Raw genomic sequence first — 23313 nt, 5'->3', positions numbered from 1 at the left:
AGATTTTATTTTTCTTTGATGAATACAGACCTATGTAAATGTGAGTGTATTTGTGTGCACACGTTTACTTGCATTTAAAAGTTTATTTTGTTATCAATTGTGTTCCAAAGAACAAAGGTTTATTAAAGCCTACTTTGATTCAATGAAATGAAAGACATCACTTTGATCATTCATTATTACTAACTTCATGTATTATGTTGTTATTAAAATAAAAAAGCAAGTGAAATGTGATTTTTGCTTAATGTAGAAATCTTATTTTTAGTTTAGGATATATTATCTATACTTCTTGAAATGATAATCCAAGTAGAAACATTCAATTCTTTTAAGAAGATAAGAACAACTAATTACAATAAATATTGATGGCTTAAAGAAAAACATCCATAATTAATATTTGATTTACATTGGGAAAAATTCAGAATTGCAATTGAAACAAGTAGTAGGTATGATTAGGACTATGAAATATCTTCTTGTTTAGTTATTTGAGAATTCTGAGCTCCTGTGCATATCTTTAAAAAGCATACCTTTTTATTATAAAGAACATCTATGTAACTTGTATACAGACTGTATATGAAATGGGAAGATGCTCTAAAACTTAAAAAGATAAAACTTCTCTTTCTGCTACTATTCCATGTCATTTTAAAAGTGAAAGATGTAAATTTTAGACAGATTTTATGAAGGGTTTAAGTAAAACATCAAACATCATGAACTTTGCACTATAATCTGAGAGGTGCTACCATGAGGAATTGCGAAATCCTGGAATTTGGATTTTCTCAGTACTGCATAGCCAGAAAAGATTGACTTTATCACTCTGAGAAAGGAAAGAGGCAAGTATGTATACTCCAGTTCTGTGAACAAATAGACAAGCAGTAATTAGGAATAGGAAGAATGATGAATGTCACCATTAATGCAAGGTTGAAAAATTCACAGAAATTGAGTATTCTAAGCTAAGATTTGTAGAAAGAGTTAATAGTAGTTCTTGGAAAAGACTTTCAAACCTAGACTCCTCTCACCAAATCTCAAGCAGCAAAATCGAAGTACAGTTCTCATTACACACACTAGGTTTTAGTTTAATATAATTACATAGTAGACTGTAAATTCTGTGAGAATGTATGCTTCATGTAGAAGACTAGAAACATATTGTTTAATCTGATTTCTTTTTAATAGTATGCACTACTTACTGACTATCCAGAAAGTATTCTCTGAATGCTAAAAACAGGTCACAGTAGTAACATTTGAAGCAGCAATTCATGATTCTGGTAATCTATTTGGCAAACCGCCCCACAGAGATGGGAAAACACCATATGCAAACCATGTAAGCTCGTAGCTTACGTGCCTGTTTTTCTCTGCTCACTATACAGGACTCAAACATAAGAGATACATACAGGAGGTGCTCCCAATTTTTCTTCAGTCCCTTGAATTTAGCTGTGGAATAAATGCCAACCTACTGCTCCACTGTATTAAATTTATAGAGCCCACAGAGACAAGCTTAGATGGAGTAATTCAAGCACTGAGTTCAAGTTAACAGATGTTGGCCATCCCCCGAAACCATTTTTTTATAGTGATGTTATTGATCCATCTAAATTGATAGAATTTCTCTTACTAAATATTCACATTTTCAGTGAGTTCCGATCTATATTTGTTGTAATCAGTCTAACTCGGTATTGTGATGTTACTTTAGCTCATCTGAAATTTTTGAAAATGTCTTTTCCAATATTTATTTTAATAAATTTTAATTCTTATTTCAATAAATTGGCCTCGAGAAGAAAACTATCTTAATTTTAGTATAAGAATTGGGTCTGATATTAATTCTTCATTAGGAAATAATTTCAAAATAGCTCTTTACGTATAACTGAGGCTTCAATGTGCATTTAAAAAAAGCCTCTATAAATTGATTATTATAGTTGTTCAAAACTCCATTCACACACACTTGCAATTTCTACTATCACCACTAGAGGGAAAAAATGTCCCACATCTTTAGACAATTAAGATGCCAACCAAACTCTAATTTGTTCCATTTTATACATGACTTCTCAGAACCAGAATGCAATTGCTTGTAATAATATTTGTTAGAGATTTTATAGTTCTAGTTCAAAGTGATTAATTGTACGGTTACTGAGTCATTGAATTAAAACTCAAGAAAATGGGATTCCTAGCACTATATAATGAGTAGTTGGCTGGTATTAAGGTATTACAAAGCATTATTTGGTAATTCTTACAGAAGCTGACAATCTATTAAAATATAGTAATATTTTGTCCAGGTTATAACAGTGGGTCCTTTTCATTCCCTTCTATGCATGGAATTCTTATGAACCTTGCTATAAGTACATATTTATTCACAGAAACTGCAGTTCATCATTGCTAGGAAACATTTTAATTTTCATGAGTACTATTTTAAGTGTGTGATCATCCTGTTTCCAACTAGTTTCCTAGTTTTTTCTTGAACTCCACTCTTTCTGTGTTCTGCTTTTCAACAACAAAATGTAAAGAGTTTTTAAAAAAGGCATAATTAGACCCTTGAAGAATCCAAAATGAAGGATTGGTAAACAAACCAAGTTCAGTGGTGGTTTCTCACAAACAGCTAGCTAATCCAAATGCCTGTAGTCACAGACTACAGGGGATGCAACAAATATATGAAAGTGACTCCTCAAACTATAACAAAAAACACACTAACCTAGACATTGGAATGTTTGCAATACTAAAAGACATATAGTATTATAGGATAGTAGTAACAACAGTAGCATATTATCTACTCTCTCTACTCTCTATTCTGATATTCACACATATCTTTATCACAGTTATCTATGTTTATTTATTGCTGGTGTATTTGTAACAGGGACAACTTGTCATTATGTATTATGCACCTGTATATATTAATTTATATTTGTATGTAAGCATGACTACATATATGTGTAAAAACTTTGATTTTCCTCTAGCAGCTGCATAATTGCAAATATAAGTTGTAAGATCATTAACCTAGAAGGGAATAAAGGGACGATCCTGTGGAAAAAGCTGCACATATCCAGGAAAACCTTTTTTTTTTTTCCTCTTGCTTCTGGTTTTCAGTGTCCTCCTATTCCCCAGACAATTTTAAGTTTTGCAATTAGTTTTAGTTAAGTTTTGCAAATGTTTTGCAATTCTGGGATTGTTCAGCCTGGAGAAAAGAAGGCTGCGGGGTGACCTCATTGCAGCATTTCAATACCTAAAGGGAGCCTACAAACAGGAGGGGAGTCAACTTCTTGAAAGGGTAGATAACTGCAGGACAAGGGGAAATGGTTTTAAGCTGAGGGAAGGGAGATTTAGGTTGGACGTCAGGGGGAAATTCTTTACAGAGAGTGTGGTGAGGTACTGGAACAGGCTTCCCAGAGAGGTTGTGGATGCCCCGTCCCTGGAAGTGTTCAAGGCCAGATTGGATGGGGCCCTGGGCAACCTGGTCTAGCATAAAATGAGGAGGTTGGTGGCCCTGCCTGTGGCAGGGAGGTTGGAGATCCTTGAGGTCCCTTCCAGCCCTGGCCATTCTATGATTCTGTGATTAGTTTGTCAATTGCAATAAAAGTGTTTTTCCTGTGCTGAAATCAAAACCAATAAAGCTTTTGTTATTGAGCTCAAAGCTATGCCAATTCTTAATCTCTACAAACATTTCTATGTAATCTAGAAGAAACATAAAAATACATTTTATTAATCTACTAACAAAGATTAAGTGCAATTCAAGCTGGATTAACCTGCATTCTACAAAACTGATTTCTGCTGTATTCAGAGTTAGGCTTTCTCTTTCATAGTACTGCTGATAATCCTTAGTGGCACAAAACACTGCTGAGAGAATTAGTACTGCTGTAGCTGAAGATCAGTACAGAAGGAAAAATGAAAGATTTGGCACACTGCTTCTTCATACTGCTACTACTGTATTTCTCTTCTGATGCAGAAAAGTGGCACATCTGCTTTCTATTTATATTGAAATAATTTATTTATCTTTGTCTATTTTAAATGCCTTCAACAAAGAAATATTTCTACACAGAAGACCATTTTTTGGTATTTTTAGAAAGTTTATTTTTGGTCTTGTCAATCTCATTTTGCAAGAATGAATAGATATGGATTCCAAGATCCTAGAAGTTTATGCTTATCTTTTTCCTTATTTTTGGGCCATAACTGTTTAAGTCATCTGAGACAACGTATGAAATTAATTTTCTAACAATTAAGAACAGAATAATTTGTAGAAAGGGACTGAATCTTTCTGTGATCCTTTTCCCCATGTGTTTCACAGCTTTTCTTTGTACATTCATCTTACATTATTAAGATACAAATGTGGTACTTAAACACAGGTGTCTAATGCCATCTGAAGTGCTATGAGGTATTTGAGACAGATGTCTGTATGGAGCTGGGAAACATAAACAGCACATGCATGGTATCTCCTGAAGCTGCAGCCAGAGGCAAGGTACAGTACCCTACAGTCTCACAAATGACACTAGATGCTTGTGTTTAAGTAACTAAGTCCACTTGCTGCCTGAGTTCATTATCAAGGATTTTTAAGTACAAGAAATTTCAAAGAATTGCAGGATCACGTAAGGTTGAAGGAACATCTTGGTATCCTCTAGTCTGCTCCCTCTACTTGAGCAAGGTCAGCAAGACTAGGTTGACCAGGACCACGCATAGTTGAATTTTGGATATCTATCTCCAAGCATGGATACTCCACATCCTTTATGGGCAACCTGTGCTAGTGATTGATCATCTTTACAGTAATAAAATATTTTCTAATGCTCAACTTTATGAAGCAACAGAAATCTTCCTTATGGCAAGATTATTTAAATAGTTAATGGTATCTTTAAATTAAATGTTTTTAATGATGGTTCTGACTGGCTCTTTGCAGAATTTTCACTAGTTGTGAAAAAGTAGCCCACAACAAGTGGGCATAATTCTGCTGTCAAATATGCAAATTCAGTCTGATTGTCTCAGAAAAACTTAAAACATCTTGTCTCAGAAAAACTTAAAACCAACTGTGAATTTTGAAGATTCTGTCAGACTTCCTTGGATGTGGTTAATTCTAGAGACACGTTTTGCAAAGTTTTTATCTATATACTTTGTAACTTAATGAAGAAGAAAGTGTTTAGAAGCCTAATTCCCCCAACTTCAATTCTTATATAAAATATTTACGCATATTGTGTCTAATGGAAATGTTTGAGGACTCCAAACAAATTACCTCTACTGTACATCCCTTCTTTCCTGTAGAACTTTTTAAACTGAGTCATTCTGATTTAGCTGATTACAAGCTGTTAATTTAGTGCATAACTCATAGCTAAGAAAATAGACTTTTTCCTAATTTATTATAGGGGGTCTTTCTTTAAATATATATATATATATAAATGTATATATACATATATAAAGTATACAGAATAAGAAGTAGATCAACATACATTGCTGCTAACAAACAGGATTCCAACTCTTGGCATGATTAAAATAATCTCCCTAATGCTATGCTGTTTGCATGTGCATATGAAATACATAAAAAGTAATATGTCATGGACTTGCAAGAAAATTGGCCAGAAATCTCGTGGATATTGAACTGCTGCAGCTCCCAATAGTATGGGATTTGTGAGTATGTAAAGTAAATAGACCCCTGAAAGTTCACTGTTTCATAAAAGGAACATCTGTTCAGGTTAGAGAATAGAAGGATGTTCCTATGGTGAAACACTGTAACCTCTGAGGTTATACTGGTTGTGATAGGTAGCATCTGTCATTGAGGACTCATTTGTCCTGTGAAGTATGTGAGAATTCTACTTGCTTTGTTTTTGAGTTCTTTTTTGTTTGTGCTTATTGTTAATAAATAGCCAAGAACCAAGAAATATGAGTATCTCATATAGTTATGAATGAGATGATTTAAAGAACATTCTCATTCAGTGTGAGCACATACAAAGAATGATACTACTGAAAAATACTCCATAGTACAACCTGATTTCTCTGGAAAAGTGGATATTCTCTAGTCTTTCTGAAAATGCGACATATACAGATCTAAGAATGTTCCTACCAACTGTTTGATATTTGCTGCTGTTGCTGTTAAATAAAAGTTAAAAAATAAACTTATCAAAGATGTGAACATCATTTTTATTAAGGGTTTCTGTTCGCACCCAGGCATAATACTGAACTAATAAGATAGATTTGAATAAACAAGATTATAGTACATGTATCTGGGTTTTGGAAGTACTATCTGGGATCAGTAGTTATTTATTTTATATCTGGTTAAGGAGACATTTTCAAAAATACATGACTTAAGATTTGAGAAATTGCATAATAGCTTTATTCTTCGGACCTGTAAAACTCTATGGTTTCCTCATAGTTACTGTGATTATGTTAATTCAAGCAAGTTAAAAACTTCCAGTATCCTGGAAGTTTTTCTTCAATACAGTTGTAAGAAAAGATACAGAAATATCATGTAGCAGAATTGCTTCTGTTTGGCTTGACTGTACCAGAAGTTGAACAATACATCCATCAGCAGTATTTCTGCAATGGTCATCACAGTTAGGATACTTGTCTAGTGTGAAGCTCTTTTTGGAGATTGTAACATCACTGCATATTAGCACAAATATTGGCTTTTTCCTCGCCTCTTCATGGTTGGCCCATGCCATATGAATACAGGGCTATAACTATGGAAGATTCACTCTGGCTATTAAATCTACTGTATTAATTGTATTCATTCTCAAACACAACTGAGAGCAAATAAGTCATACTGTTTACACATTAGTTAATTTCACAAAAGATGTCAGGCTTGGAAAACTGGTTAACTTCAACGGCTGCACTAGTATTAAATGATGAACAAAGCATTTGGCATTTAGAACAAGAAATTACTTGAATTCGAATGATTGTAAGTAGGTTTAGCAATAAATTTCTGCTACAGTACTTAAGGATTTCAAATATGCAACATATAATATCTTTTACAGTAATTCTAGAACAACCTCAATGAAATATTTAAATGTGTTCACAATTCCAAGATTATCAATTTGCTGTATTTATATTACAGATTTCAAACACTAGTAGCAACTATATAACAAATACAACCAAATTCATTTTAGCTTTGCACAAGTCATTAACAGATGCACCTAAACATAAAAATATAAGCACAAGAAACTGCCCATGACTAAGTGATATTCTTTCACATCTCTACTAGACTTGCAAATAAGAAACATTTTCCTTCAGAGACTGCCTTTCTTCATATACCCCGTACCAACAGTTCATCACTAAGAGAAAGAAAGGAAGCAACAAAATTCACCATAAAAATGCCTCATCTTTCTGTTTTTGGAGCAGACCTCGCCTTCTAGAGCTAATGTGTTCTCTTCTTCTTGTCCCTTAAACTGAGGGAATGAGCAGAAATTAAAGAACCAGAAAGAGGAATGGAGAAAGCCGGCACCTTACTGAAGGCATGTTTAACACATCAAACTACCATGCTGAATTCCAGCTCCAGGCTGAACTTTTGCTAAGATGGAGAAAAACCTGTTCCACTTCCTTCCTGCACCAGTGTTTTAGAAAGACTCTCCACAAAAGCAGAGCAAAAGTAATCAGTTCCATTGTGAAAAGACATATTCTAATTTCTAGCATTTCTTGACAGTGAACTGGATATTGAAGAGATGTTCAAGCAATTAAATTAGTATTACACTCTTGACTATTATCGTAAGTGGCAGAACTGTTATTTCTACATCCTTTAAGGATAATAGAATTTTTTCATTCTTATGTTATTAATATCCTGTGCATTTTAGCCTATTTTTGTTCACACAGATATGGGTAGAATGGAGAAGAGAGCTTGACTGTCAGGAGGAATGTTAGTTCTTTTAAATGTTATGTGAAGACAGCAAAGGAAATACAGTAATAAATTTTTTAAAAAGTGTTTTTCATTTTTTTTATTTGACTATATACCTAACAGTAATTGATTACAGTAGCATGTGTAAGACTGATAATACAAATTTTGTCCATGGAGTGATACATAATAAATAGATAATGGAAAAGATTAATATGGAAAAAAAAAAAAGATGAGAAAAGGGGAAATAGAAATGCTAGGAAGGAAGTTTCATAGTACAAAAAGATATTATGAAGTTGCACAGTTAGGCAAAGGCAAAATCCAATCCTGTGTTTGTCCTTTAGTGCTCAACCTACTTGAGTTTGTAACAGTTAGCTACTTTACCTTCCAGAGAAGTGGTAGGGGGCAGCTGTGGGAGATGGCAGGTTCTCTGATTTGGATTTGGAAAAAATACACAAAGATAACTGTTATATTTATGTGAAGTTGCTTGCATTTTTTCCATCTTTTTGTTCTCCTTTTTGTCTAATTCAGAGAAAATCAAAGAGGTAGGTATGGAACACAGAGCTATGATGTCAACTGCATGACAATTTATGGCTCTTACATACCGTCAGCCCTAGAACAGATTGAAGAAAGCAAGCAAACCACTTTGTGCAAATTGGCACAAAGAAATGGACTCTGATGTATCCTGTGGAACACATTCAAATTCTCTTTAATGTACAGGGTACATCTTTTTAATGTACAAGCTAACATCCAGTTCCTCTCCTCACAATAGCTGCTTGTTTAACAAGAATTGAACTTGGTAATAACTGTCTTATGCCACTGAACAACTTGTGTCCTCCCAAAAGCTTTCTTATTTCTTTTCCAAATGGATTTTGGAGCAAAAGCGTATCATGTCTCATGGAATAGTATTTACAATAAGTGAATAGTAACTGAGAAACAATACCATATAGTTTTTAGGGACTGTCTTGAAGATGAAAAGCTTAGCTAATTGTCTTTTCTTCTCTGACTAAAGGTACTTTCTCTTTTCTTTTTCTCTTTTTTGCATGCTATATTTTGTTAATAAGGTGTTTCAGTTTCAGCTGGGACTGATGTTTTTTTCTTTTTTGCTTCATAGTGTCTGGTATGTTGCCATATTTTGGCTTTTGTAGAAAAACAGTGTTGATAACACATCAATGATTTGGTTACTGCTGATCAGTGTTGTACAGAGTCAAGTATCTTTAAACTTGTACTCTCCTGCTAGTGCAGGGAGATGTGGGATTATAAGGATTTGGAATGGGACAAAGGTAGAACAGCTGACCTAAATTGGTCAAAGGGATGTTACATACTATATGACATCTCTCTCTCTCTCTCCCTCTCTCTCTCTCTCACACACACACACACACACACACAGACTGGCTGGGAATCAGTGGGAGGGTGATGAACAATTATGGGTTTTTTTTGTAAATACATATTTTTCACATCATACCTATCATAATTAATATATCAATATATCATATGTATCATGTGATAATATATATATCATAAATATATGTCATATAATAGTGTAGCTCATTGTAATTTATATTATAATATTATCATTATTATTTTTTCATTTTCATTTTCTATATTATTAAATAGTTTTTATCTCAACTTACTAGTTCTGCTTTGTTGCTGTTTTTTTTTTCTGGATTCTCTCCTCATCACAATGGGAGAAGGGATTGAGAATGACTGTGTGGTGACTTGTCTGCTGGGTTAAAACACAGAATAAGGGCATATCTGGGTGAGATTAAAAACCTAGAAGGAAGGAAAGATCACTTTATCTCTCAGAAACAGCTAAGCAGGGTCAAGAAGAGCAAGCACCATCCAAGAAGCACCAGGCACAGGACACTGCTAAGAAGAACTGAAAGCATATCAGGCCTAAGAAATGGGGAAAAAAGGTCCACAAGAAACCATAAGAGTGCTTGAGCTGAAGTAAATTAATCCTGGAAGAAGAGATCCACCTTGAAAGTGAAAAAAAAAAGCAGAGAGGAGCTGGCTTCTTTTTTCTTCTTCCCTCTCTTAGGTGGTTTTCTTTATTGAGTTTATTGTAAGGAGAAAATAAATACATTTTTAATCTCTGACCAGCTCAACATGCTCCCACACCAGGTTTACAGAAAGATTGATCTAATTACTAAAATATGATTAAAAATATCTTGAAGAGCTCATGTTGTATTTCAGATATTGGAAATTCTATTAAAAATCCCCATGGACTTTTCTAAAATATGAATTCAAGTCTATTATGAAATGAATATAATGACAGCAAATGCTTCTACATCAGTGGTTGAAGTTGAGACGCACAAGTTCAGTAAAAGGGTTTGTAGGAGATTTTTTTTTACGTTACCAAAATAGTTCCTTCTGCATTGTGAACTGACCAGTTTTACTTCACACAACTGAAGGCTGTTAATCTGGGTGTATATATGTTTTGAAAAAGTGAAGAATCTTTTGGAGAAGCCATTCTGCTGTTATATTTATAAATAAATTAATCTGCTAATGCATACATTTTTGTGCTCATAGATGGAAACGACTAAAGCAACTCACTGAGGAGTTCAAGCTGACTTTCACTTCCAAAACTGCTGGAGGAATCCTTAATCTTTTCACCTACAAAGCTAAATGCAAATGTTTCTGAAATTAAAGGAAGAAAATCTAGGAGGCTTTAAATGAGATGTGGAAGATAAACACTTTTTGTTTCTTTTTAATGCTCAGTCTCTTATTTGTTAAGTAACTGCTGATGTATTAACAGTCGCTTGCAGAATATTTTACAGGGATAATGCTTGAAAGATGGAGTATTTATTCCTTACTAGGAAAGAAAAGAAGGAAAGGGAAAGGGATATTTAGTGTTGCCTTACCACTTGATCACTATTCTTATTATTCTTCTCACAACCTTCATGTCAAGTTTTGTGACATGATAGAAATACATTCTATCTTTGAGATACAGATTGTACAGACCCTCTTCCTTTTGGCATCCTTTCAGCACTATAGATTCAGATAATTATCCTACCTTTCTTGTTCTGTGCATTTTTTTTTTTAGCTTTGAAACTAGAAATGCTGTTCTCTGCTTTGTTAAATGTTGATAAATAATGAAGTATGTTGACACACTAAAACCCTATAGCAAAAAAAGATGGAGAACTCAGGAGTAAGGTTCAGAGATAGAACAAGCTAAGTTTTTACTGAATATTTAAAAGGATACTATCTTTAGCTGTCTATATTTAGCTATTCATCTTGCTTAAAAGATTTTTTGTAAGATTCTCTCTAACATAGTCAAAGATAGAAAGGTTCAGAAGAAAACAAACAGGCATTTATAAAGGAAAGGAGCTCCAACAGCCAAGGTTTTACATGCATACTATTAGAAGACTGAGATTATATTGGTGGTTTGCTTTTCCAAATCTACTTAGTTTTTACAAAGTGAAATTTCACACATTTTTTACTGTGCAGATATTGAACTTGATTTTACAAACTGTGTTTGGACTCTCAAGGTAAGCAATGAAGATATGTCTGAGTCATAATAAAAATTACTGGGTACCGCTATTTCAGATGTATCATAGCACAGGTTTTATATGCTACTGCACTGAAATTACCATTATAAAAAATCCAATACTTTTAATCAAGTATTGGTGTCAGCTATTTATTTCATTCCTCTTGACAGGTGCTGCAGGTTAAACAGAATCCTGAGTGATAAGTTTGAAAGATATACATAGGTCTGGACACCCAACCATATATAAGTATTTCTCTCCTATTAGCTAGTTTCACAGCTGTCTTATGACTACAATCATTGATAAACAACAGAAAAATAAAATGCTTTCTGAAAAAATCCACATTACTATGCATGAGAAAAAAAGCCACCACCACTCAGACAGGATAAAACTAATTAAATGACCTGGGCAGTCTGGTCTAGCTGTTGGCAACCCTGCACAAAGCAGGTGGATTGAAACTAGATGATCATTATGGTCCTTTTCAACCCAGGCCATTCTATGACTCTATGACCCATTTACTCATTTGACTTGTATGCAGTTCAGTAAGGGTACCTATTTTAGCCAATAGCACCTAGTCACAAGTGTTTTCCTAAATACACAATGTTTGGCAAGTTCATCATCATACTGAACTACTTGTGTCCATTTAAGTGACACTTATTAAAGAACTTAATTTGATGTTCTTAGGATAAATGGCATAAATTGTAACTCTTTTTCATTCCTAAAATGCATTAAAGAAAAGGTTCAGATCTTTAGAAAAAAAAAGAAAAAAAAAAAAAAAGTACTGTGAAATTGTCTATTTCCTCTAATTTTTTTATAAATACAAAAACACAGATTTTACCTCAGATAGTGCAATGCCTTCATTTCCTCTAATGTAAAATATCAGCTGTAACTTGAGGTTGTATCAACAAAGTGCATATATATATATATATATATATATAATATGTATATAATATAATAAAACAATTACAAAAAACCAAAAGACTCAATTATACTAAACAGATGCTAAAATCTGATAAATTATTTGTATGAATCAGGGCAACAGTAGTTAATGAACTACTTGCTGCCTTCAATTTCTCATAAATCTATCCTGTATCATATACTTAAAGCCATGTTTTAAATTATACAAAGGGCTACCTATGCTGTTACTTCTAAGCTTTTTACAAACGTAAACTGTCAAGACTATAAATTTTATGGCTTGCTGCAGCAATTCCGCACAGATTTCTCCCACCAATGTGTTCTTTCTAAGAAAGCTATCTGAAACCTCAGTTGTTGCCTTGTCATATTTTGAATTTGATTGACACTCAGTGTAAATAGTTTAGCTTGAATTTGTATTTATCAGCATATTTTCACTTCAGTGTGTCAGGTACAGAGTCCTGTAGCTGGTGTATATGGCAAACAAATTACAAAGGCACTTGCTATAAGAAAGGGATTCTTTTGGCAGGCTACAAACACACAAAGAGGAGGACAGTGTAGGTATGTCAGTGTTGGATTAGAAAAGTCAATTCTGGTCTGTTAACTACAGTACATTTCTCAGAGTTTATGAAACTCTTTACAGAGGAAGGGAACATCTCATCATGGGATCTTCACTCTTTCTTAGTCCATAGTTGCAAATTTTTCATTTTAAGCATAAGAGAATACAGTTATTAACATCCTTGGCCTGCCACCATGCATATACAGATTCCAATTCTTTGTCTTCTTTTAGTTTCAGATGGTGAATGTATTTCCCATGCTTTACAAGCGTTACCTTCTTGCTACCATGAGTTACTTAAACGAACAAAACCAACTAATGCTGCAACTAAAATAGTGTTTATTCTAGTGAATTTCCCCTGATACTTGATACCATTTCCCTTGCTCTGTGTGGCCTGGGATCTTTCCACTTCTGTTTTTTACTGTGACACAGTAGACAATGGAAATATGACAGGGAGGCAAGAGGAGTTGGAGGCAGCTGTGTCTTTGTAGTGACACAATGGAAATAATATCCCCTAGAAACTATCCCACTGATGAAGTGAGGAAGTAATACAGAATATTTCTGTGTCTTTTCACCTTTTTAAGAACCCGAGGAAAAAAAAAAAAGAGAGAGAAAAGGAAAGAAGGAGAAAGAAGAGAGTCAAAAGATTTCTTGGAAACCTACATTTCCAACTTGAAGGATAAAAGACATATAATTGGAATAAATCAAAGAAGAAAAAAAAGAATGGAAAGAAAGGGAAATAATAAAGGAAGTGAGAGCAAATACACATATATCTAAGTCTAAGTCACATTTTCTATACTTGTATTTTCCAGTTTCCTGACAAAGGTCTCACTGTTACTGATATTTGGGAAAGAAGTGGCAGGACTGTTTTAAGAACTCATTTGATTAGAATTGCTGTCTACTGTGGGCTCTCAGTTAAATCTGGGATTGGTTGAATGACCACCTATATTGTTATTAGTCATAACAGAAAGAAAATCCATTATTTTGTTTTCTTGATAGTTTTGTGGGGTTTTTTAACTTCTTTTTCTTCCCATGAATAATATTATGGACAAAATCAACCATTAAACCCTGTTGCATAAAAATTTGACTTTCAAAAGAGATTTAAGAAAGACTTCATGTGGAAGTCCATTATATCTTTACCTTCGTGGTTTTTCCTATTTACTTTCTCATAATACATACTACACCTTGGAGGGAAAGAGGTTGTCTCTTTCCATTTTCCAGCACCAATCCTGACTGATCTATGAGATTCTGTACAAATACAAAACTTCATTATATTTCACGTATATCCATCTCTGCATTTCCAGCTTTTTCCCTGTCCTTTATGTAAGTCTCTGAAATGCATTATGAGTTTTATTTATCTACACTGCGATAGCACCATTTTCTGTCCTTTATTTTCAGTCTCCAGAGCAAATGCAACTGAAAGGGGAAGATGTGACCTTATCTTTATGGTACTACGATACTGTTCAGCTGCGTGATCCTTTTACATCAGCAGCATTGTTATTCTAATAGCCTGCTGAACTGAGATGACAATCTTAGTGTTCTGTACGATCTGGGCAATACACTGTTGAAAAACAGGCAGTTCTGTAGGATTCTTTTCCTCCTAAATGAATGGTAAAAATGAGAGAGAGAAAAGATCAAATTGACAGCAGTAATATAATTCCCATCTGCAAAAGTGGATAAGTTACTCAGGAAAATCTAGTTGGTTTCTGAAATACATGGGAGAAGAAGTTGATGTCCATGGGAATAGATGCCATGACCTTGAAATCAACACAACCTCAATGATCTGCAGGAAGCCAGGCCAGATATTCACACCAAAAACCAGGGTTGCAGACCATGTTTGCCTGCGCTGGCTTCTAATTTCCACCTGCAAGACAGCAGTGTTTCTTGATTCTCTTCAGTGTCCATACAAGCCTTCTTGATATTTTATGCTATGTTAATCCTCTTCCTTAGGTTGTGTAGACAGAACAAAATCAAAGTTAAGAATTATTTATAGAGAATTAGATTCAATTGGATTACTTGCCATGACTTCTGTATTTTGGTGAAGCACATCCACAGAATTGACAAACTATACATTTATTCACTGAGTGGTGTATAACTATAGCGATACTTATTTTGAGTATCAGGAAATATCCGTACAGCGCTTCAAACTTACATCAAACAGTAATTAAATTGTTTCTATTATTATCATATACTGGCGATTTGTCAGTGAATTTTTAAAAAAAAACTGAGTTGTTCACTTCAATTTAGCAAGTAACTTTCATCTGTTATTTCTAAATTAGAAACCTAAAAAGAAGTATGATAATTCCAATGTAATTAAATCTTCATACTAAAGTAAACATAAATTAGCTAGATGTTATTCTAATGAAACTGTAGAGGTTTCAGTATAAGAATAGAGAATCACAAATAATTTGATGCTGCTTCTAAAGCAAAGTATCTTGGAAATGAATGTACTGTGTAGATCCTTGAGGCAAAATATTTCATGACACTGTATAATTTAACAGAACGATAAGTGTATCTTTAGATTCAGTATTGGCTCAGACTGCTAGTATTTAAAATCCTTTTTCAACCTTCGTTTCTTATAAACCCTTAAAAAGACCCAGACCCTGACCACCTCGAGATCTTTAAACTCAGACCCCCAAAAGGACTACAGTCAAATCCTGTCTATTCCTGCATTAGGTGCCTAGATGCGCACTGGCAGTCCAGGCCTTTATTTATTGCTGCTTTTCCCAGCTGCTTTATATTTCATGGCACATAAATTTGGCCACTGGCTAACACAACCCTTATCAGCACATCCAGAAATACCTGTCTTGCCAGTGCTGAGTTGTTCGGTGTTCCATGCACTTACTATATCTGCTCCTTAGTACAAATTAAGTACTTCTGCCATGTGAGAGGTCTAATACAAGAGACATTTTCAAAGCAGCCCTGACATGTTACACAGAACTGCCAGAGGCAATTTACATCCCCAAGTCTGTAGCACTCATCCATCATATGGGCTCAATACTTTTCTCTGCCTGACAGTCAAACATTCCTATCATGAGTAAAGAACCAAGAATAGCACTGACAAATACTTCTAGACTGGAAGAAGGAAAGCAGTAGCAGTCTCATTCATCTGTGTGCCACTGGACAACGGAAGACTTTATGTACTCTGAATACCTGCCAAACTACTAAAATCATATGTACATATTTTGGCTACAGTCAGCTTGGATCTGACACCAAAATCCTAATTTCTTTGCGCTGATTATTATATAATCTCTCACTGCCATTTTCTGCCAATTACTTCGTGTATCTAATTTTCTTGACCAGAAGATGGCATAAGCATTTCAAATTAAATTGCTGCTGTAGCTTCTGTGGAAGTCTCTGTATTATAATTAGTATAATCTAAATACAGTATAACATTTTCTTTTCAGATCTTTCATTCATGCTGTGCTGATTATGTCAAATTTTCTTCAGTTTGCAGCACAGTGGAATGAAGTATTACAGTACAGGTTACTCTGATGACATAAATTAAAAAAATAATAATAATCTGTTTTTCCTTATCTTTCAAATACACTGTTATGCAGTTCTCCAGCTTTTCAGATCTGTAACATTCAGCATCCTGAATTTCCATCAAATAAAGTTAAAAGTTCAGGCTACTTAGATCCTTGCAGTATCCCAATTTCTCTGTGATGCTCAGAATTTCTATTTTAGCAAGAATATAAATGATTCTGAACTGTTAATATTTAATAGTTTCTCCTCAGTGCTCACATGTTCGCTGCTCAGCATCATTAAGATCTGTAGGCAATTGCCATGTCTGTAATTACATAGCTGGCTTCATTAGTATCCCTACTAGATGAAAGTGGACCTGAAAATCCCTTCTATTATGAGAGTATTATGAGAGGTGCACTTTCAAATGAGGCTCTAAGAAAATTTCTAAATCATATAAAGTTTTTTTTTAGTTTAAAAGGAAGGAGAAAGAGGTTTTCTCACAAGCATTAAAAGCCATAATATACATTGTGGCCTCTAAGCTATTTATATTTGTTTGCATTACCACCTGCAAGATGAGGGTTAATTTGCTAATCAGAAGCAAAAACCCACAGGCCCATCACGCTATTTAAATTTAATGTGCATGTGGACTTCTTGATTCAGGCCAAGTTTATAAATAGTATCTTCAGTTTAAAAATAGGCTTTTCAGATCTAAGGGAGTTGATATTATGATCTGTAAAGTGAATGAAGCTCCCAGGAGTAACTGGAGCTTATGTAATATTTATTCCTACATTTCTGCTCAGCTGTTTTGTGCCAGTTTGATGCTGAACTGCAAGGATTGTTAGTTTCTTAAACATTTAAAAACTTGCTTCAGTGAAGGTAGAACTATCTGCAATTTCTTGTCTAGATAACCTCATTTGGCTTTGGAATTTTGCTTAAGAGACACTGACCACTTGCCCCCTATTAAAGAAATTTTTGTTTAATAATTTTTATTACTCATTACCTTTGTGAAATCCCAAACTGTGCTGCCAGGTACAGTAAATTTCTGATAGTAAAGTGATTCTAGAAAGATTCTGGACAGATATGTCTTTTCTTGAACCCATATGACTGTTTAAAGTCATGACTGGTTAAGATCCCAGAGAGAAGGATTGCTGAGGATGTATAGTCCAGCTCCATCTCCAGATACAAGAAAAAGAGTATTTTATTAAATTTGCATTTGATAATCACAAAAACAGCTTTCACTTCTTAATTTTGTAATTGGTTGTGATGTTTTAAAAAGTGAAACACTGGCACTAATGTAACAACATTTAGGGCAAAACTGTATACAATATATGAAACAAATACTAGATCTGTCATCCGTTGTTGAGACACCATTTTGTTCATTCAATGGCTATCTGTGGAAGAGAAACAGAGGAAAGACCAGAAAGTATTTTTACCAAAATGTATTTCCAGGGAAGGAAGTCCAGCTCATAGGAACAAAATATGGCAAACTAAATATTATTCTTAGACTTCTAATTTTGTTTTCTTCACAAACTAGCCTGTTGTCTCATTTCCTGCGATGTTTTATATACTTGAATCAGAGGCTTACTCACTCCTACCATCCTGTTGTGGAGTTACAAGTTTTCTGAACTGCATGTTTTGCTAGCTCTCAATCACTGCCATCACTTCTGCTCGATATAATCATGTCACTATGGTGCACTGTTCAGTTATGACTGCGAGGTATCGCTTTTGATTTTCCTACTTCTCACTGTATGTTTAATACCAGCATGCACCTAATATTAGTTCTGTTTTAAGTTCAGCACATAAAGTCAGCTTCATATTCTGAGCCAGCATTGAATTAGTGAGAAACATTTCAAAATGCAGTGAAATCTGTAGCTATCCTTGAAGAAAATCAGTAAAAGTATTAGAGTGATCAGAACTAGGTTCTTTAAAATATAAATTAAAACTTAGGGAACACTAAATATATAAAAATGATGAAAATGGAATTCTTGCAACACAATATTTGGATAAAGCACAACTTCTAGAAAGCAAAGCATTCTGTTAATTAAGCATGGTTATGAAACAATCAGAAATGACAGCACATCTGGCAGAACCTGAGAGCTAATAAAAATAGACAATCAATAGGAATGGCATGGAACTTGTAGTTAGAAAGTAGGTTTGGTCTCATAACTGTTTCAACATTGCAAATGTTTTTACTAACCTCTTTCCATAGAGACACACTTAACAAGTAAACATTAAAGAGAGAGCTGAGCCAGTGGCCACTGAAACAAGAGCATTGTACTTGACTTGAATAAAGCTGCATAGACTGTTTAGTTTTGCCTAAAAGCAAAAGCATCTCTAGTTAGCATAATGACTTTATGTTCCTCTTAGCTAAATTTGGTACAACCTGAAGCATTAATTAAAATTAATTAAAAATGGGAAATGTAACACTTATACTGCAAAATGTAGAACCATGATTAAAACATGATGTCTGGAAAGGATTTGTAATAAGAAGCCAATACATTATTTATATGATAAAGAATTTGAAATAAATAAGCAGAAATAGTGACTTAGCATCCAATATTAAAAAGTACAGAAATATCTTTACAAAAAAGGAGAAACAGTAGCTTAGCCATTGTTGCCAGCAAAAGGACATCTTCAATAAAATTCATTCAGACTGACTTGGTTCCAAAAAAGTTCTGGTTGGAATTTCTAATGGCTTTAGCACTCTGCTATTCATTCTTCAGGTAGGTAAGTTGTTTCCTTTTTTCACTTTTTTTTTTTTTTTTTCCTGGTCCAAGCTAGAAGTTTTGAAATCATCAAAATATTTCACAACACTTGAGGAACGGGATCTGTGGACCCCCCACCTCCTTCAGTTTAAGTCTACAAGAGACACAGAATACCATTTAGATTAAGCAATTGTAATATTTTTCCATGAATATCCTGCACTTAAGTTTCTGGAAATTTCTGCAGACATACTAATTCCCGTTAATTTCTGGATTCATTTAATACCTAATTAATATAATAATATAATTAAGGAATATCAACCCACACAGCAATTTCTATGTTATGCAGATGCTACTTACCATTGTATAACATCAGATAGTTCTTATTTGATACCAAGTTATTCATTTTGACATTAGGACAATTAATATCCCATATATTTTTATAATTTGCAAGGTCACAGTTTTTATATTCAGCTTCTGTTGTGCTCTTGGAAAAGTTGAGTTGCCTGGAAAAGTACTTGTTTGTTTTCGATTGCTTTACTGCAGGGTTTTTTTTTATTTAGCAGGTAGGTCTGATGTTGCTAAGTGTTTGCTGAGCAGAATAGTTTCCTTTTTCTAGTAGCAATGGTGAAAGTATTTAACAGAACATTGCTTTAGATTGCATCTAAAAGAACAGGCTGATAAAGTCAGTGACCATTGGATTGTCTTCTCACATGCATCGATACCACAACAGCTGCTTAAACTCATTTAACTGCAAAGACAAGAAATTAAACTCTACGTTCTTTGTTCAGCCAACTTATGTTAATGCTCTGTAATGAGTTCTTCACTTACATAAATCACATTTTTCCACAACAGTCTAATCTTAATCTCTTAGGAGGAAGACTAGTTTTTATTCAGTGAAGAACTACTGAAGATTTTGATGTTGTGGCTGTCCTGAAATTTAGACAGAGTGCCTACTCTTCCTAGACTGTCTTTTTCCAAAGCATTTCTAAAACAAATCAGGAAAAAGAAAGAAGGAAGGAAAGAAAGGAAGAAAGGAAGAAAGGAAGAAAGGAAGAAAGGAAGAAAGGAAGAAAGGAAGAAAGGAAGAAAGGAAGAAAGGAAGAAAGGAAGAAAGAAAGAAAGAAAGAAAGAAAGAAAGAAAGAAAGAAAGAAAGAAAGAAAGAAAGAAAGAAAGAAAGAAGCATTACACCTTTCTTTTATTCAACAAAGGGCAAAAAGAAAATCCACGCTTCTTTCAAATTTCTCTTATTAATACCTGAACCTTTTATATCAAGCGTGTCAATACTGGTAATAATGACAGTATTCATGTAGATCACCAGCAGACGTTGTAGTGGATAGCATAGAGAAAGGTCTGATATGAGCAGTCTTGAAACTGTGAAAAAAATCTATAAGCAAATGAAAACAGGATTCTTCAAGTATGCTTTAAACAAGGTCCCAGCTCTTTTTCCCATCTAGAATTTATCTGTAGCCATTTCATCAAATATACAGCATTTGAGGCAGGGGAGGATGTTTGGTAACCCACTACTACCAATTTTTAATCCCATTTCAATTTCTCAATCCCTAAGTTAAATACAGAGCTTCTGCTTCAAGGAGCTCTGATGTTTCTTCTGAAATGGTCTGGAATTGTGCAAAAGCCTATGGGATAAGCATATTTCAGCCTGGCAATGAATTCAGAGGCAGAAATAAGAAACTACAGAGACCATAGAAAGAGAGACATCTCTAACTCCAGATACAAAATCTATAAAAAGTATTGTAGCAAACTTCTGAGGCCATTTATCCCATTGAGTATAAATGCCAAATGTAGTATTTCATGTTAGAATCAAAAGTTTGAAAAAAGGGGAATAAGTAGAATCCTGAGCTAAATAATTGCTGTATTTTTTTTCTATATTTGTTTGCACAGTTAATATTTCTACACAACCTTGTAAAGCATAAGAATATTGAGAGAATATGTATTTAAATTTTTTTCAAGTAAAATACTTTTTGAGAATTAAATGTCCTATTAGTCCATAAGTACTTTTACCTTTTTTCTTAAAATATTTTTATTTATTTGTATTTTTTCTGCTCAAGGTAAATGCATAAAACAATTTACCAAAGCTGATTTTGATTATTAATGAGCTAGCAATATATTTTCTTAGAGGTTACATTAGCTTATATTTAATCTTCTGTGAACAATCTTAACACGCACTTATGCACAAACGCATTTGTATACCTATACATATGCATGAACATGTATACATTTATACATTTCTGTTGATATGGATGGGAATAACATGACACATATATGTGATATGTAGTAGTTATTTTTTAAAAAAGAAGAGAAGCTGTATCTTCTGTTCTCCTTAGAACCTAGAATTGCTAGGAGGCATTCAGATGAGTTATTACTAAAGTAATCATCTCTTAAAAAAAAAAAAAGAGAGAGAGAGAATATATCATCTGCACTAAAAGGATTAATTCAAAATTAATGTAATTATGACAGATTCCTTTGTCTTTGAGAGTTCTACCAAGAGCTAACACACCCTAAAATAATGTCTCTTTGTTTTAATAAAAAAACTGACCTGAGAGAATGCTTAGTTCTTCAGTTTGGAGCCAGATAAGAAAGTGGTATTAGTGGTCTGTGGGAGCAGTCATGGTCATCACCTGGGATAACTTGTTTTACTGAAGACTACATGTCACAATTTAGGAAAGACAACTTACTTTGTGATCAGCTGGACTCTTAGAAATTCTTATTTTAATTTCCAGAGATACTACTTCCCAAAGTATGAATTCAGTGATACAGTTAAGTGCTATCCAAAATATTTGAAAAAGAGATGTCACTTTAATGGAAGCCTGAAATACAAATGGAAAAACAAACATTCATTTCAGAACAGAAAACAAACAAACAAAAAAACCATGGGGGTAATGTAAGGAAAGGGAATTAAATTAAATACAGAAGGTGATTGTAAGTTTTGAAATATATTAGTGATCATACTTTTTATAGTGATTTTTCAGAAAAGACTATTTATTTAAAGCCAAAACAAGGCTTAAAATAATGAATATTTTAATATGATATGAATACTGGGTCTCTGTGATTAGGAGAATCCAATCCAAATAAATTAAATGATCAAAATAGTAGGTCATTGTAATTAATAGACAGTTTTCTTTTAGATGGTGCAGGCTTAAACTAAGCATCCTTAGATTTAAAATGAGTGTCATTTCTTACATGTGAAATTAATTTCAACCTAGAAACAACTTAATTAAATATAAAGTGTTCCACTAAGGGTGATCAATAATATATTAAGAGCAGAAGTAATGGAAGAGAGAATGAGAAACTAATACTTGTATTTTTATATTTATTTTACAGGAAATATATTTGTGGTAAGCCTGGCAGTTGCAGACTTGGTCGTAGCGATCTATCCATATCCACTGGTCCTCACATCTGTATTTCACAATGGATGGAATCTGGGATACCTTCACTGCCAGATTAGTGGCTTCTTGATGGGCCTAAGTGTCATTGGATCAATTTTCAATATTACAGGCATTGCTATCAATCGATACTGCTATATCTGCCACAGTCTCAAATATGACAAGCTGTACAGTGACAAGAATTCTTTGTGCTATGTTGTTCTTATCTGGGTCCTAACAGTTGTTGCTATTGTGCCCAACCTGTTTGTGGGATCTCTACAGTATGACCCCAGGATTTACTCGTGCACATTTGCACAGTCTGTGAGTTCAGCATATACAATAGCAGTGGTGTTTTTCCACTTCATGCTTCCCATAGCCATAGTTACTTATTGTTACTTGAGAATATGGATCCTTGTTATTCAGGTAAGACGAAGGGTTAAACCAGACAACAACCCCAGACTGAAACCACATGACTTCAGAAACTTTGTAACCATGTTTGTGGTATTTGTGCTGTTTGCAGTATGCTGGGCTCCTTTGAACTTCATTGGTCTTGCTGTGGCTGTTGACCCAGAAACTATAATCCCTAGGATTCCAGAGTGGCTGTTTGTGTCTAGCTATTACATGGCATATTTCAATAGCTGCCTTAATGCCATCATATATGGACTCCTGAATCAGAACTTCAGAAGAGAATACAAGAAAATTGTTATCAGTTTTTGTACAGCAAAAGCTTTTTTCCAGGACAGTTCTAATGATGCAGCAGACAGGATAAGAAGTAAACCTTCTCCTCTGATTACAAACAACAATCAAGTGAAGGTGGACTCTGTATGAAAACCTTATTACTTTCACTCCACAGCATCCAAATAAAGAATCTGTTTCATTAGACCTACTGTTGAATATTATACTGAATTCTCTATTCTACGTTGAAGGCACTTCGATCAAAATCTTTGCATGATGTTTGGGAATCCAAGTTACAGAGCCTTTACATACAGATATTGCTATACAGTGGTATATCTTTCATATAACAACACA

General features: G+C 34.0%; 1 protein-coding gene across 1 annotated transcript in view; it reads left to right on the top strand.

Moving 5' to 3' along the window:
• Nucleotides 1-23112, top strand: part of MTNR1A (melatonin receptor 1A) — a 45920-nt gene extending 22808 nt beyond the window's left edge. Inside the window, exon 2 of the mRNA XM_031588672.2 lies at nucleotides 22244-23112. Within this exon, the coding sequence (XP_031444532.1) occupies nucleotides 22244-23112 (869 nt within the window). The remainder of the gene's footprint in view (nucleotides 1-22243) is intronic.
• The last annotated feature ends 201 nt before the right edge of the window (nucleotides 23113-23313 follow it).

This window comes from Phasianus colchicus, chromosome 4 (assembly GCF_987193195.1).
Source record: "Phasianus colchicus chromosome 4, bPhaCol1.hap1.1, whole genome shotgun sequence".
Classification (NCBI taxonomy): Eukaryota; Metazoa; Chordata; class Aves; order Galliformes; family Phasianidae; genus Phasianus; species Phasianus colchicus.
Note: the sequence above shows the minus strand (reverse complement) of the source record. Positions and strands in the feature narration are given on the sequence as shown.